This window comes from Panthera pardus, unplaced genomic scaffold, assembly GCF_024362965.1.
Source record: "Panthera pardus isolate Hobbes unplaced genomic scaffold, ASM2436296v1 HiC_scaffold_22, whole genome shotgun sequence".
Lineage (NCBI taxonomy): Eukaryota > Metazoa > Chordata > Mammalia > Carnivora > Felidae > Panthera > Panthera pardus.
Window position 1 is genome coordinate 48,984,802 of NW_026526788.1, and position 16,775 is coordinate 49,001,576.

The 16,775-nt window shown below is 48.8% G+C and overlaps 1 protein-coding gene across 2 annotated transcripts; it reads right to left on the reverse strand.

Moving 5' to 3' along the window:
* Positions 1 to 1,743: 1,743 nt before the first annotated feature.
* FXYD4 (FXYD domain containing ion transport regulator 4) lies at positions 1,744 to 6,163 on the reverse strand. 2 transcript variants are annotated; one of them, XM_019445007.2, is made up of 8 exons: positions 6,054 to 6,163; positions 4,516 to 4,575; positions 3,646 to 3,678; positions 3,477 to 3,500; positions 2,727 to 2,801; positions 2,577 to 2,613; positions 2,129 to 2,166; positions 1,744 to 1,929 (listed from the first exon to the last, which is right to left on the reverse strand). In XM_019445007.2, the coding sequence occupies exons 2-8, from the start codon at positions 4,553 to 4,555 to the stop codon at positions 1,910 to 1,912; spliced, it is 267 nt and encodes an 88-aa protein (XP_019300552.1). In that variant the 5' UTR covers positions 4,556 to 4,575; positions 6,054 to 6,163; the 3' UTR covers positions 1,744 to 1,909. The 2 variants fall into 2 exon arrangements, with proteins under 2 accessions (XP_019300552.1, XP_053765696.1); XM_053909721.1 differs by having other exon boundaries at positions 4,516 to 4,636; positions 6,054 to 6,089.
* Positions 6,164 to 16,775: the final 10,612 nt, after the last annotated feature.

The following is a 16,775-nucleotide window of genomic DNA, read 5'->3' on the forward strand; positions in this document are numbered from 1 at the left end:
GCTGCAGAGCGAGTTTGGAAGCCACCTTCTGAGGCTCTGACTCTGTGGTGCTTGCGGCTGCTGCCCTGTGTTGGGCTGCGTGCCCTGTGCTCTCAGCCTTCCTCCTGTTCCCACGTCCCGCACTCAGGAGGGGACGGTGTTTCTGCCTGTAGTGGCCGCACCTGCCTCCTTCCTCTTTGATCTCATCGCACAGGTTCCAGTCATACTGACTTGCCTCTGGTCTTTGCAAAAGGTCGATTGCACACGCTGATCTCTCCACCAGGAGAGATGTTTGTGCGGCTCGCGCCTCTAATCATTCACCTTTGAGGATTCAGCTCAAATGTCACCTCTTAACCCGAACACATCACCCATTGGTGCCCACGCATTCCAGCCGCTGAAACACACTTGTATCTCCTTCACAGCATGCATAGGCTCAGAATCCTGGGACGTTAAGGGCCTTATAGGATGGGTCCTGGCGGTGATGAGCTTGGCACAGCTGCCGACCTCCATGGCTCCCTGCTGCCCTTGGTCACTCAGACAGTGGCTGCACTTTCAACCAGGTATCTTGGGTCTCACTCAGGTTCTTAAAGTTCTTGCTGCAGCTCTGGGCAAGCCTTGGAACTCTCCCCTACCTCTACCTCCTTATATATCCTGTTTCAAGGGCCCTAAGCAGATCTATGAATCTCATTTTTAGACCTCAGGGTCTGAGATGGGCTGCCAACCAGAAGATAGGGTCCTCAGCTTTCAGACTCCCCTGCTATAGCCTCCTAACCCAAGTCTACAAGTCAGGGGCCTGAATTCTAGGACACATACTTTCCACAGGACCCACACCACCCTTAAGAAGTGGAGGGAGGGTTTGGAGCAGTGCACCATTAGAGAGAGCTGGCTTGAAGCAACACCAAGATGCACCAACATGGCTGTCCCATCACCCCAGATCCAGACTGTGCACCACTGTTTGGCCGGGACAGGGCAGATCTCTGCTGCTGGGCCTGCCTCCACCCCAGGGCCTATGCAGGGAGGGCTGGACTGAGTACACCTGACTCCTTCCATCCTGGGCTATTGAGGTTGGCATGAAGGATGAGGCAGCAGGACAGATGGCTACTGAGATGGGAGAGACATTTCCCCAGCCCCACTCTGCACATGTAGGGACCTTTCAAGTGAGGTGTTCCAGGAGTGGACTTGAACATACTGGGGGACCTAGATTTGTGCACTATGCAGGGCTCCTTGGGATGTGGCTCATAGTAGGGTCCTATAGGATAGTACCTAGGGTGGGCAGAGGGTCTGTGGGTTGGTCTGAGGGTTATATTGGGTTTTACTGGGGTGAATCAACAAAAGAACTGCTTCATTTCCTGAGTGGTGTGAATGATAGACAGTATTCACTGAGTGAGGTGGCACCTTAGTGGAGGGCGAGCCCCTGGGGGTCATTCTAGGTTAGAGGATGTCATGGGTACCTGGCTCATTGGGACTTCTAGGGTCTCTAGGCAAGGTGTGGGAATTGTAAGATCTTTTGATAGAACACTGAGGTATCTTGCACAGTGCATGGATGAGGCAAGGGATCAATTATCAGGAGGTTTTCAAAGTGGAGGGCATGTGGGGAGTGGGCCTTAGGACAGACATGCGGCCATAGGAAACCTTAGCAATCCACTGGACCCCCTACCCACCAGCCACTGAAGGGCCTGAACATTCCTGAGCAAGATGTGAGAGTCCCTGCCCAGCCTGCCTATTCCCAAGCAGACCCACAGAAAGTCACAAGACCACTGGAGGGAGGAGTGAGACAGTTTAATTTAGAAATAAGCTTTAGACAGTGTCCTGATCAGACAGGAGCTGAAGGGCCCAGCTTTGGAGAGAAAGGCCATCATGTAAGGGCCCCAAGGGGGGAGGGAACAGCATGGGAGCTGGTACGGAAAGTGCCACAAAGCTGGTCCTGTGCTCAGCAGGTACTGGCAGAGCCTGAGGAGAGAATGGGGTGAAGTCCTCATAGACCTGGTCACTACAAGACAACCCCCTCAGCCTTCGGAGACCCCAAGGCTGGGCTGGCTCAGGACAGTCCTGCCTTACACATGGCATAACATTTAACAACTCAAATACTATGGCCACCCTCCCTGAGTGCCTGGAAGCCTCTCAAAGAAGCCAAAGAAGCCCGTCTCACCTGGAGTGATGAGTGGAGTGGCCCTCTCAGGTAAGAGGCTGAGAAGGGGACACATGAAATTAGTATCTCCCCACCCCAAACTTCTGTCCTTATCCCGCATCAAGACTCCTGGTGCCCCCTCCCCAGGGCTTTGTGGGGCTTTGTGCTCACAGCTCCAAACCTGTTTTCAATCCTCTCTCTTTTCCCCTCCCCCACTTGAGCATGTGCGCAAGTGCCCTCTGTCTCTGTCTCTCAACATAAATAAAAGAAACTTTAAAAAACAAAACAATACCAAGGGTTATAGCTCTCTCCCTATTTGGGGAGCTTTGGGGCTGATTATCTGTGAATAACAAATCCCACTGCAAGCCCAGGGGGCAGCCAAGAGGCTCCTCTTCCTCTGAATTGCAGAACTTTACCCCAAAATAGGTGTGCTCAGCTCCAGGTGCATACAACAGGGGCCCTATCTCACCTGTGCTTCTTATTGTACTTGCATTTGCATTTTCCACCTGGGAGAGGATGAGATGGTCAATGCAAAGAACCTGGGGAGCCTGGGCCATGCCCCCCCCCCCCCCCCCCACCGCCTCCCGCCCCATGCCCTGCCTGCCAGCCCACCACTCACTCAGGGCTATCAAGATTCCAGCGATGCACAGGAGCCCTCCAACAATCATCCCACCCAGCTGCAGGCTTTCCCAGTCTGGGGGAGCAGAGGGTGAGCTGGCACCAGCCTGGCTCCACTCCACTCACTCATTCAAAAGATATTTATCATCACCTGCTTGTACAAATGCACTTGCATTCCAGGCAACAAGAAAGACAAGTCAGTAAATAGATACACCGTATAATATCTGGTGGCAACCGCACTAGGGGAAAAACATAAGCAGAAGGGCACAGAAAAAGAAGGAAGGCTTTTCTGAAAGGTGGCACTTGAGCTGAAGCTAGGGGGGAGATGAGTGTGTAGGGTTACTAGAGGACAGTGCCAGGCCAAGGAAGAGGAAACCCCCCTGGGGGTGGGGGTGGGGGGGCTGTAGGGCAAAGAGCCAGGTGCTGGGGAAGGCGGCAAGTGAGAGAGTAAGGGGAGGATCAGGTGAGATACCTGGGGACCCAAGAGCCCCCAGCCCCTCCCCCACAAATCTTCCTAAATATCCTGTGGGCACCTTCCCTCCTTGCTGGAATGAAGTTCTCCCAAAGATCATGTTGCGTGTTGGCCTTTCACTCTTTTCATAGACCATGCTGACTCTGCAATCCCCAGTCCCAGCCCCATCTTGCTGCTCTTCCCTCATCAGCCCTCACTAAGCTCTAGCAAAGAGGTCCAGCCAGATAGGCAAAGGTAGGGTAGGGGTGGGGGGTGGGGGTGAGGGATATCAGCTCTTACCATAATAGAAGGGACTGTCTTTATCTGTGGGAAAGGGGAAAAAGAAAAAAAAAAAAAAAAAAAAAAGAAGAAGAAGAAAGAATAAGGACCAGAACCAGGAGGCAGCATGTGGAGTCTTAGAGGGAAAATGTGGGGCAGCAGGAGCAGGGCAGTTTGGGGCCTCACTCACCAACCAGATCATTGGCTTCCAAGGCAGGCAGGCCTGGGTGGGAAAAAGCAGAGGGATCTGTATTAATTCGTGACACTGGTCTCAAAATGAATCAGCAGTCAGGACCTCAGCCCAGAAGGGCAAAGATGACAACCAGCCTCATGGGTAGGGGGGGACCCTGGAGTCACCAGTTCCTTTCCTTCTTCACACCTTTCCCAGCTCCATACAATGCTGGGATTTTTTCTCTCACCCCATAGCCATGCACCCCCTCCCCAACTCGCCCTTCCTGCTATTTCTCTTGCTTCCTGCTAGCCTTTCTTGCATATGAAATGGGATGGTGTGTTGGTATCTTTTTACCCTCTTCTGAGAAGCTTCCTACACAGACTCTGGCCAATGCCCTGTTAGGGAATAGGGAAAGCTTCTCTCTCTCTTTTTAAAGTTTGTTTATTTTGAGAGAGAGAGAGTGTGAGTGGGGGAGGGACACAGGGAGAGGGAGAATCCCAAGCAGGCTCAGCATCATCATTGCAAAGCCCAATGCAGGGCTCAAACCTATGAACCGTGAGATCATGACCTGAGCCGAAGTCGGACACTTAACTGACTGAGCTACCAGGCGCCCCAGGAAATGCTTCTCTCTTTATGCCAACAGATGGTTACCGTTTTCCAAAGTTCAGTCATGTAGGACAATTTTGCAATATCCACTTCCTAACCGTATTATTATTTCCTTAGTGCCGCTCTTTAAATTCATGGTTTAAACGAAAACACATTTGTTCGACATCAGGCGCCCCCCCCCCCCCCCCCCCCCCGCCTTTGGGAGATGCTGCCCTCGCTTTCACTGCCTTGGTGGGAGGGTGAGTGGCAGCAGGTTCATTTCTGGGGGCAGGGGGGACTCACCTGCCAATGTGAGGAGAAGGGTCCGGGTCACTCTCTTCATGATACAGCTTCAGGGCAGGGCTGCAGGGGAGGGGGACAGGCTGGGGTCAGATAGCCCTGACCTGCCAGAGGCTCACAGTCCCTGAGGCAAAGAACCAGGGCACAAATCCCAAGGGTGCACTTGGCTTATGAGGTGGTTTGGGGAAAGTTACCAATTTCTAGTAGTAATGACTAGTGGAGTGACATATATTGAGCTACTTACTAGTTAAGTATTTAGAACAGTGTTTGCACGTAGTAAGTGGTTTGTTAAAGTCTTCGTTAAAGTCTTTAATCAGATGCCTGACTCTCGGTCAGAGGAGCAGAGCTACTGTGCTAACTCAGGTTTTGGTGCCTGCCTTCCTAACCCCCACTCAAAAAGCGAAGGCACCCTGAGCTATTTTTCCCAAAGGTCTGGGCCTCAGGCACTATCAGGATGAATTCCAAGATAGTCTCTGCAAAGGGCCACCCTGGGCTGAGCAGCAGAGAAGGGAGCAGCTGAGCAGGCGAAAGGTGGTGGTGGAGGCAGGTGAGAGCCACCCACCTCAGCCCCAGCCAGGGATCTTGTTCCAAGGCGGCCCCAAATTCCACTCTGAGTACAGACTGCTATTGACAGGAAACTGACAGATGGAAGGATCATTACTCCTTTTTTCTTTCTCCTTGGGGTGAGAACTATCCATGTCCCTATTTACTAGTTCAGAGGGTGGCTGTTTCCTTGAGATAAGACCCCTTCTAGTTTTCTGCATGTTGTTAGCTGCAGGCAAGCATAGGGATTGTCAGCTGTTGCAAACTGAAGCCCTCGTTATGATCTGCTGAGTCCAAAGGGCTGGAACTCTAATCCCTTCAAAACCACCGATCAGCTGTGTGACTCAGTGGGTTACTTAACCACTCTGCGCTTCAGTGTCCTGTAAAACTGTAATTAATAGTAACTGCAAAAGGTTATGATTGAATTAAATGAGTTACTATATGTGAAGCCTAAGAATAATGCCTAACACATAGTAAGGAATGAAATGTGTGTTACGATAAACAAATACATAGCCCTTTACTTGCTAGGTGGGATGTTGCCTGATTCGTGAATTGCTTAATAAAGCCAATCTGATACATAAATACATGCATACATACATAGGTCCTTTTGTCCTGGATGGGAGGACTATTAATGTGCATCTTCTGGACGTGGGAGTTTGTCGGCTTTTAAGTCTCTGCAGCTAGCCCTCCTTTGGACTCGTCCCCCCCTCACCACCCTGGGATTCCTCAATAATGAGGGTTGCAACTCCACTTTACATACTCCTTAGCCAAAGGCTGGCTTCTGTTTCCTCCAGCCCCTAACCCTAACCCACGGTCCATATGATGGTGGTCATAGAGCAAGTAGCCTCCAATCCTCAAAACCCTCAAACATGCATCCTATTAGTGATGATACCCAGGCACCTGCCACCCCTTCCTCAGACAGGTACCTCCTCCACCCTCACCCTTCTTCCCCACCCTTCTGCTTAGCAGCCCTGAAATCCTAGCAGACACTTGCTTACCTGCGAGCCAGGTGCAAAAGGCAGGTTTGGAGAGGCTGCTGGGGCTGTGTTGAATCCAGGTGGGTTCCGGCTCTTTAAACCCAGCAACTCCGCCCAGGGCAACAATGCCATCAGGCAGGAGGGAACTAGTCAGATTCCTTGAGATTGCCGTAGCTCCTTCTCCACTCCCCCCCCCCCCCCCACTCCTCGTGCTCTGGAGACAGCTTGTCCTGCCACACCCCATGCAGAGCTGAACTCTTAGGGGCCCCAGGGCCATCAGAGGCTAAGGTGGTGGTGGGAGAGGGATGGGCCGGGTCTCAGACCTTTCTCTTGAGCAGAAGGTGGACTTGCAGCTTCTTTAGCTCACCTAGATCCTAAAAGAGGGGTCCAGAGGGGGCTGGGACACAGGATGTTTCTGGGTTCTTGTGTCAGCAGTGAGGTTCCAGGACTTCTGTGTGGGGTGTAATCAGATCAACTAGGAGTCAGGGACTGGCCTGAGGCTCCATTTGTGAATGGTCCCATTGCTCTTCCCTGGACTGGATGTTTATTGAGTGGGAGGGCTGGGGCTGGTGGCACCCTTCAGGATCGCCCACCCTCTGACCAGGCCCTGACACCCATTTATTCCAGGGAAACTGATGGCTGGGATTAGAAACCATCCTGGCCTAGGGTGGTTTCCTGCCTACTCCATGGAGTATGGGAGGAGGGGTGGTACCAGGAGGAAGACTGTCAGCTCAGGCTGAAGAATGGGCTGCTTCCCTCTGTGCACCCCCATATCTGCCTCATGTGGTGCTGGCCAAACTCCTCTTTCGCCCCTCACCCCACCACATGCTTTTGGCTTGTTCCCTTGGCCCTATTCTGCTCTCCCTCCTCCCCAATTCCTCTGTGTTTGCTGCTTTTACCACTGGATGGTGATCAGCTGAAGGCAGGACTGTTGCCTCCCTTAATCCCCATGGCCAGTCATAGACACCAATAAATAGATTTTGATTGAATTGTTGAATCAATGAGGACAAGAAGCCACCAGAGGCTCCCAGTGCTGGGGGTCAAGGGGGAAAACAAAGCCTTGAAAGGCAAGGCGGGGAGGAAGAGGGAGGATATTCCTGGTGTGAACATTACACCTCCTCATGAAAACCTTCTATGGTGCTCCCTGTCTTCAAGATTCAGTTTCTACAGAGTTCAAGTCCAGGGGCTCTGGGGCCAGGAAGAGCTAGAGTTGATGCCCAGCCTGCCATTTGCTCAATGGGTGAGCTGAGGTAGCTCCTTCATCATCCTGAGTCTCAGTTTCCCTTCTTCTAAAGTGGAGTTAATGACAGGACTTCTCTTCAAAGTTCGGGGTGTAGGTCCTGCCCTCAATATGTATTTGTGGAGTGAATGCCTCCTAGGTCTGGCATGAGGAAAGTTTGTTAACCTCAAGATTCAGAAGAACCACTAATTGCACATACTTTGGAGTCAAATCCAGGCTCTGTTAGTTAGTTGCTATGTGCACTGGAACAGCTAATTTCCCCTCTTCCTGCCTATTTATTCATCCATAAAGTAGGAACCATGACCGCGCCTACTCTGAATGTTTGTGGACATCTGATTGTGCTGCTCAGTTCACTGTAACTATAGCCGTGAATGGCCCTGATATACACACTGAGACATCTGCAGCATAAGAGGAAGAGGGTCATCAGTACAGACATCCCCGTGAAGAAACCACATCCCAGAGAAGAGAAAGGTCTTGTTCAAGGTCACACTGTGCCTTGGTAGCAGAGTGGAGCTCTCAGCCCAACCTATCAAACCCTTCGGTTGAGTTCTTCTGCCCCGTCAGGCTCCAGGGAGGAATAAGCAGAAATGAAGCAGGCATTTGTAAAAAGGGGACACTTGGAAGTCCCGAGTGCCCTTTTTGCTTTGGGAGGTCTCCAGGAAGTATGAAAAGGACCTCAGATCCACTTCAAAGGCCCTAGCACTTTTGCCCTACCCTGCACCTTCTGCCCTCTTCAGGGATCCTGCACTCCCATCCGTCACCATGAGATATTATCATCTCTTTTTTTTTAAGCTTATTTATTTATTTTGAGAGAGAGCGAGCGAGCCAAGGAGGGGCAGAGAGAGGGGGAGAGAGAATCCCAAGGAGGCTCCACGCTGTTAATGTAGAGCCTAATGTGGCGCTGGAACCCATAAACCGTGAGATCATGACCTGAGCCGAAACCAGGAGCTGGACACTTAACCAAATGAGCCACCCGGGTGACTCAGAGATTTTATCATCTTTAACAGGTAGAAAGAAAACTTCACCTGAACCAGGTGGTATTGACACTAGTCCAAGGTAAAGAAGGGGTAGGTTGAGCCTGGGGCAGAACCAGGGAGAGGGAGCCCAGCTGCCCGTGTGACTTCTGCAAGCACAATGGTAAGTCACCACCTCATCTTTTCCTTTTGCCAAAACTGACTGTAGGTGTAAGGTGCACCATGGCTGAGTGGTAAGTACATCTGTCTCCTCTGAGGGACCTCAAAGGCCGGCCATTCACTCAGTGGCAGGCAGCAATGGAAGTGGTACAAAGTCAGTTCCCAGGTTAGTGAGTTTATCTTCTAAGACTTAAAACCAGCACTTATGGATGGTCATAAAACTGGGTGTTGAAACCTTTAGAAGTTTTGCATGGTAAGAAGTGTTTACTAAACTGTCTTTTCATTCATTAGGAGTGTTTAGGATGAACAGTTGCCCTCTCAACTGAGAGGCTGGACTGGCAGTGAAGGCTGTTTTCAGGAAATTACTTTCAAGGCGGGCTGGCCACTTGCCCTGATTCTTGGACATGCATTCCTCATCAGAATCTCTGGAGCCATCCATTTGGGTCTGATTTCTTTCTCTTTCTTTTTTAAATTAAAACAAAATTTTTTTAACCTTTATTTATTTTTGAGAGAGAGAGAGAGTGCAAGTGGGGTGGGGGTGGGGGAGGAACAGAGAGGGAGACACACAATCTAAAGCAGGCTCTAGGCCGTCGCGGGGCTCAAGCTCACATACTGAGAGTTCATGACCTGAACTCTCACAAACTGAGAATTCATGACCTGAGCCGAAGTCAGACGTTCAACTGACTGAGCCACCCAGGCACCCCGGGTCTGATTTCTTATCTACCAAATGGGAGAGCTGGGTAAGAGGCAACTGAGGCTTCCAGGAAAATCATACCTTGGGTGATGAAAGGCTGAGAGGAGTGGGTGATGGGGAGCCACACTTAGTTGGGTGGGTGCAGATGACAGCCTGGAGGTATTAAAGTTGAGAGAGAGAGAAAACTGTGATCCAGCTCTGAACACTTCCCCTTCTGAAGTCAGCGTTGCAAAGGATTACAAAGGAGGGAAGTCTGTTGTCAAGAGTGGCTGCCTGAGAATCAGCACTGACGCCCAGGGTCCCGCCTCTGCTCATGTCAATCACTGCCACAGCTCCTTACAGTCCCAAACTGCTTTTCCCCTTCTGCAAGCACTAACTATTGCTCTGTGAATAACAGAGATGCATCCTCAAAACCATTCACTGCACTGAGAAAAGGTAATAAAACAGGGATTATCTAAGATTGACCAGAGGTAAAATAAAAAGGAAGTGGCTGGTATCTTGCCCGGCACATGGCGGGAGCACAATGTGTTTTTTCCTGCCTCCCAAGATGGAATGAATGTCACAGACATCAACAGGCTGATTGTCTATTTCGAGGGGGTCTGGTAGAGTAGGGAAAAGACCCCATTCATGAGGGGGGAGGTTACTCCAGTTGTCTCCGATGTTTCCTCCCTTTGAGAAATACACACTAAATTCCCACCCGGACCCACTTCCTGTGCTCTGTCTCCCTCGGGAGCCCCCCACCCTCCTTACCCCCTCTCTGCATTTTCAGCAAGTTTCCCTATGTGTGTTCAGAGTGCTGGTCCGAGGCCTTTAACGATGGGGGTTGAGGGGGTGGAGCTAGAAACACAGCCTGTGTGAGAGAAGGTTAGCAGGTGTAAGACAGGGTGCAAGGGCGGCCATCTGAAGGGTAGCGGCGGTCTGAGGGCTCACTTTTCAGGAGTCAGGCCTTGGCTGACTTGTCAGTTGGGGAGGCATCAGGAAGGGCCCTCTGCTGCGGATTCTAAGTGCCTTCTGGGAGAGGGGATAAGGAAACGGTGCAGGGGGGATCTCACGAAGGGGGATATGTGGGTGTTTGTGGCAGCCACTCCCCTGAAGAGTGTGTAGTGAAGGCTTGGCTCTCTTAGGTTCAGTCTGGCCTCCAGAAATGACTCCTCCGCGTCTAGGAAGCTCCTTCCTAGAGGCTATTCATTACCACCCTTCCACTTCACGCAAAGGACTGAGAAATAGCCAATCAGAATAGGACCGCGGTGGCTTCCAGCCAATCAGCATTAAAGGAGGGCTGTTGCGGCCCGGCCGCGGATGAAGCCGCCTGCGAGGCTAGGGCCCAAGCAGTGTGGGCGGGGTTTTCTTGTAGCGGAAGCGGTTCCGTCCCTCTTCGCGAGGATTGGCTGCTCCGGTTCAACTGCGTGCTTGTCAAGGAGCCTCCCTATTACGCATGCGCAGTCACTCAGGTGCTTTTCGTAGCCCAGTAAAGGTCGGCGCTCCGGTCATGTCGCGCAGTGTCTTTGTCCATCCATTCATAGGTTCGCGCTCCCATAATGGTCACAGTCTTCCGGAAGTCGTGGTCTTCAGTAACTGGGACCCTAGAGGCTGAAGGATAGCTGAGGTGAAGGGACAGGACAGCTGGTGAGCCCAGAGCAGGTAAGGTAAGAGCAGGGCTGCCTGTTGAACAGGCAGGAGGAGGCGGGCTGCGTGAAGTGAGGCCAGAAAGCTGCCAGGGGACCTTGGACTTGGGGAGCGCTTCAAACTGAGGGCAAATTACAAGCCTGAAGACCTGTGCAAAAGGAGAGAAGTGGAAACGGTTCACCGAACTGAGGCCAGGCGACGTCACTTCTCGTTGACCTTTCATTGGGCTTCTGTTAGAGCTCAGTAATGCTTTCCTCCCACCCACAGGTCCACAGGCCCCTTAGCATCCTTGTCCAACTGCTGCTTATGTCTCTAATCAACCAGACCTCGCAGCTGTCCTCTTCATTTCCCAGGGGTACTCCATAGTCAACAACTTGTAACATAAACCTTCCTGTTGTCACACACACACACACACACACACACACACACACACACACACACACTCACAACCTATTTCAGAGAGTTCCGTATCTCAGGTCACCCCCTTATCCACGTGTCGCACAGGCTACTGCTAAGCACGTAAGGAAGGGGCCCAGGCACCTCTCACCCTGGCCGACAGCAGCTTCGTCTACAAGAGCAGCCTAAGCGAGTGCTTGCTACTTGGCAGGCTGTTTTCCAGGACTTTCCACGTGTTAACTCATGTCATCCTCACAACAGCCTATCTAGAGAGGATTCATCACCCGATTTCAGGGTGAGGAGGTGAAGTGAATGGTTAAGTGAAGCTCTGGGCCACACAGCTGGAAGTGGCTACTTGGCCCCAGAGCTGGCGTTTAACCACCACTCTCCACAGTAAACTGTGCACATGATTTATTTCTAATATGATTTTATTTTATTAAAAAAGTATTTATTTATTTATTTATTTAGAGAGAGTGTGTGTGTACATGAGCCAGGGGAGGGGCAGAGGGAGAGAGGGAGAGAGAGAAGCCCAAGCAGGCTCTGTGCCACTAGTGTTTTAATATGATTTTATAACAGTTCTGTTGAGAAATTATTCACCTACCATACAATTACCCCATTTAAAGTGTACAGTTTAGGGGTGCCTCCTTAAGATTCTCTCTCTTTCCCCCTCTGCCTTTCTCCCCTGCTTGTGTTTTCTCTCTCTCTCTAAAATGAAAGTTAAAGGGGTGCCTGAGTGACTCGGTTAAGCATATGACTTTGGCTCAGGTCATGATCTCATGGTTCATGAGTTCTAGCCCTTCATCGGGCTCTCTGCTGTCAGTGCAGAGCCTGGAGCCTGCTTCAGATTCTGTGTCTCCTTCTCTCTCTGCCTCTCCCCTGCTCATGCTCTGTCTCTTTCTCAAAATAAATAAACATTTAAAAAAATTAAAATAAAGTGTACAATTCAATGTTTTTTTTGTATGTTCACAGAGCTTGTACACATTATTTTTAAAAATATATTTCTCTTTGATGTATGTGATTTTTATGCAGATAATGTCTAAATATTTTTTTTAATTTGTTTTTTTAATTTGTTTTTATCTTTTAAAATTAATTTATTTTTAGAAAGAGAGAGTGAGAGCAGGGGAGGGGCACAGAGAGAGGGAGAGAGAGCATCCCAGGCACATGGTCAGGGTGCAGAGCCCGATGTGGGGCTCGAACTCACGAAAGCGTGAGATGACCTGAGTCAAAATCAAAAGTTGGCCGCTTAGCCAACTGAGTCACCCAGGTGCCCCTAAAAAAAAAATTTTAAAGTAATTTCTATACACAATGTGGGGCTCAAACTAAAAACCCCAAGATCAAGAGTCACATACTCTACAGGCTAAACTAGCCTGGCACCCCTAGATATTTTGAATCAGTGAGTGTACTTTTTATTTTCACTAGGGTGGCAGTTGTCAAAAAGTTGGTAGCACTATACAAGTACTATGTATGCCATGCTTTTTAAAATAAGTTATAGGGGTTCCTGGCTGGATCAGTTGGTAGAGTGTGAGACTCTTGACCTTGGGGGTCATGAGTTCAAGCCCCACCTTGGGGGCAGAGTTTACCAAAAAAAAAAAAAAAAAAGAAAGAAAAGAATATAAGTAATAATTTGATTTTGCAACTTTCAAAGTATTTTCACTCTAATATAATTACTGGATATCTATTTAATAATTCCACATGTATTTTGAATTGCACTACAGTTTTGGCACTTTTCCAGGAACTGGGGGTTCTGAACCAGGCAATGCAAAGCTCTGGCCTTGAGTGGCTGGGATCACAGTGAGGGCAGTGAGCTGGAAAAAGAAATAGATGGTACAGTATTTCAAGTACTGATTGACAGGTGTAGTGAAGACACAGAAAGTGGCTGAGATACAGAGTGATGGGGAGGAGAGACAGCTTTCTTAGTTAGACTGGTAGGTCAGAATTGGTCAGTGATAGAAACATAGGTTTAAAACATTTCTATGCCACAGTCATACATTTTCCTTTGCCACTTTTTTTCTGGCTAAACTGAGCCAATGAAGTCAAACATACCCAGATTTTAGATTAGAGCATAATTTACAAAAAGGGTTTCTTATCTAGAGCCAGTGCCTTTCATTCCAAGAAATGTCTCTCCATCAAATCTGTTTATCTTGTTAAAACAAGACAACAGGCCCCCATATGGAGATACTTCTGCTAAGCCACATCACCAAACTTAGACTTAATTTAATTACAGTTTGACTCTGAAATGGAATCTTAAACCAGTCAATCAGGAACTACCTGATCAGCAGTAGAGGGGTAATCTGCCTGATAACCCCTGCCTTCTCTTAAAGGAAAGTGACCTTGGCACAGCCAATCCACTTTTTGCTAGTATAACTTCTTTGTTTCCTCTCCCTTTTGCCTATAAAAGTCTCTTATTTCACCTCAGACCTCCTTTCTTTCTGGTAGATGGGATGTTGCCAGATTCATGAATCACTGAATAAAGCCAATAAATAAGATCGTTAAAATTTACTCGGTTGAATTTTGTTTTTTTAACAATCTATCTCTTTATATAAGTTATAATAAGTGTCTGATAAGGAAAATTACGTAGTTATTTGGCAGTATTAGAATAAAAGAATGTTTTTACTGGCATTGTTAAAGTTGAAAGACTAAAAACCGTGTTCGTGTTTGAGAGACCAAAGACACTATGATTGGAAAGGGTCTGCACTGAAGCTGGTTTTAGTTCTGTGTTTGTTAGCAATGTTGACTGTGAATGTCAGTAGTTTCTAGAAGCTTGTCTGTTAAATTGAAGAAAGCATTGAATTTGTGACCGCTTGAAATCTGGATTCAAATGCAGTCAAAGCTGGACAAAGTCTTTGTTGTCTCCACTGCATTAGCTAATTTAAAAACCCTGCAACGTTTTGCAGTTTCACCAGTACACAAAGGCACTTAGTGTTTTGTTCTACTCCAATCAGACTACAAAAGAGAATAACAAGTACCTCCAAACAATGTTTACCAAACTAAAAAGAACTATTGAGAAATTAAAGTTCACTAAACAATGAGAAATAAATCATATTTTAAAAACTGAGCAGCAGTTTTAACTTTTTGCTTGTAATGTAAAAGTAAAATGCCTGTTAGTTTGATGTGTAAAGTCTTGAGAGCTATTAATTACCTTCAAATTCTTAGTAAACTAGTAAAATATTAATGTATTAACTTGTAATGATCAACATTGGGATTTTCCACAGTGAGTGCTGAAGCCATCCCCTCCACCACACAGCCCTTGGAGAACCAGTTTTGCTGCTAGAGGTGGGTGGAGTTTGCTGTGTTCTACCCTTTCATCCTGGGTGACTGAGACCTTCTAGGCTTCTAGATCTAGGTACAGGGGGGTACACAGGTCTAAGTTCCATTTTTAAAGGGGTACACCTGTCTTAAGAACAACATTGCTTCTGAAAACTGAAGTGCAAACCTGATGCCCAGGAGCGATGCCCTGGGTGTGTCCCTTGGAAAACAGATACACCTGCCCCAGAAGACCCCCGCAGGCAGATCCCAGAAGTGGAAGCTGAAGCTCACACAATGCCAGAAGTTCTTTCTAGGAAGAGAACATAAAACCATTAACATAATGTTTGTGCAAAAGTTTGTTCATATATACTTTAAGATTTTACTTTTTATTAAAAAAATTTTTTTAATGTTTATTTATTTTGAGAGAGAGAGAGAGAAAGCATGAGCTGGGGAGGGGCAGAGAGAGAGAGACACAGACTCCAAAGCAGGCTCCAGGCTCTGAGCTGTCAGCACAGAGCCGATGTAGGGCTCAAACTCACAAACCGTGAGATCACCACCTGAGCTGAAGTCGGATGCTCAACTGACTGAGCCACCCAGCTGCCCCTTAAGATTTTATTTTTAAGTGGTCTGTATACCTAAGGTGGGGCTCGAACCTACGACCCTGAGATTAAGCCTGGCATGCTCTACCAACAGAACCAGCCAGGCATCCCTGAAAGTTTATATTGATTTGGAATGACAAAGCAGAGCAATTGCAAATTTAGAAAAGCTGACACAGAATTTTTAATGCAACAAATTTTAAAATTGTCAAAATGTGAATTTTACTGGTAACATTAACTGCATAAGCTTGTCACTACTTCATCTGATCGTGATTTTAAATATTTTAAATTAGAATATATAAAATTAGAATAATTTCTATGGGAAAGAATGGAAGATAATGAAGTCTTCCTTCTTAGCCTGATTAACTCTTCTAAAAACATTTTTACTGAAATTTAGAAAACTTGCTTCTAGCTTCACAATGTATCATTGCTAATGTCTTGTAAAAGTTTTGGGTGCTGTCAAATTTGGGAAAACCTCTACTGAGTTGTTTTTTTTTTTTAATTTTTTTTTTTTAACGTTTATTTATTTTTGAGACAGAGAGAGACGGAGCATGAACGGGGGAGGGTCAGAGAGAGGGAGACACAGAATCTGAAACAGGCTCCAGGCTCTGAGCTGTAAGCCCAGAGCCCGACACGGGGCTTGAACTCACGGACCATGAGATCATGACCTGAGCCGAAGTCGGCCACTTAACCAACTGAGCCACCCAGGCGCCCCTCTACTGAGTGTTTTTTTATGCATGAGCAGCCATATTTCAGGGTGTTTCACTTTTTTTTTTTTTTAATGTTTATTTATTTTTGAGAGAGAGGCAGAGCGTGAGCATCGGAGGGGCAGAGAGAGAGGGAGACACAGACTCCAAAGCAGGCTCCAGGCTCTGAGCTGTTGGCTCATAGCCCAACGCTGGACTCCAACTCACAGACAGTGTGATCGTGACCTGAGCTGAAGTCGGAAGCTTAACTGACTGAGCCATCCAGTCGCCCCAGTTACCTTTTCTTGTGTATTTCCCACTCTTCACCATTCTTTGAATTGGTGATGCTGGGTGACCACACTGGAGGTTTGCTCCAGAGGCCTTGGAAGGGACCCTGGGAGTGTATGTGGGGAGGGAGGGACCAGGTGGGTGAAGAGGGTCTTGGAGAGTGAGGAAGAGGTCTATGTGGAGCCTGGACGGTGTGTGGGAGGGAGGTCTGGCTAAGGGGGTTGGGGGACAGGGTGTGCGTGTGTTGAGGGGGGAGTCCCATTGTGGGGAGGAGACCACGGTGTGGGGGCACACACTAGAGGAGGGCTGGAAGCAGGGTAGTGGCCAGAGCTTGGGGGGATCAGACTTGGAGTTGGGGCTTGGGACCTGGCCTGGGCCAAGATCGCCTGGGCTTGTGTGGGTGAGGGGCCTGGAGTGGGGGGTTAGGGACACTGAGAAACTGGAGAGGGGGCTGGGGTGTGGGAGGAGGCCCAAGTGTGGGTGGAGCTGGGTGTGGTAAGGGGCTCAGGCCCTGGAGTGGGGAGTTATGGGTGGGCGTGCCCTGACTTTGAGGAAGAGTCCCTGATGTGGGACCTGTAGACAGGAGGGTGGATCCCAGAGCCTGCAGAGTGGCTAGGATTAGGGATACCGGAACTTTGTGGCAATCTGGCTATGGGAGGTGTGGGGGAGGGGGTCAGGATGTGGGTGGACGTGGGTGGGGGTCAAGGGGGCTGGTGGTGGAGGGTTTTCTGCCTGTAGGCCTAGGCCCCAGGAAATGGGGGAAGCTGGGTGTGGGACCCCTAAGCTTAAGTTTCAGTAGCTTTAGTAGCTCAGAAATGTTCCCACTAGGACTGTTTTG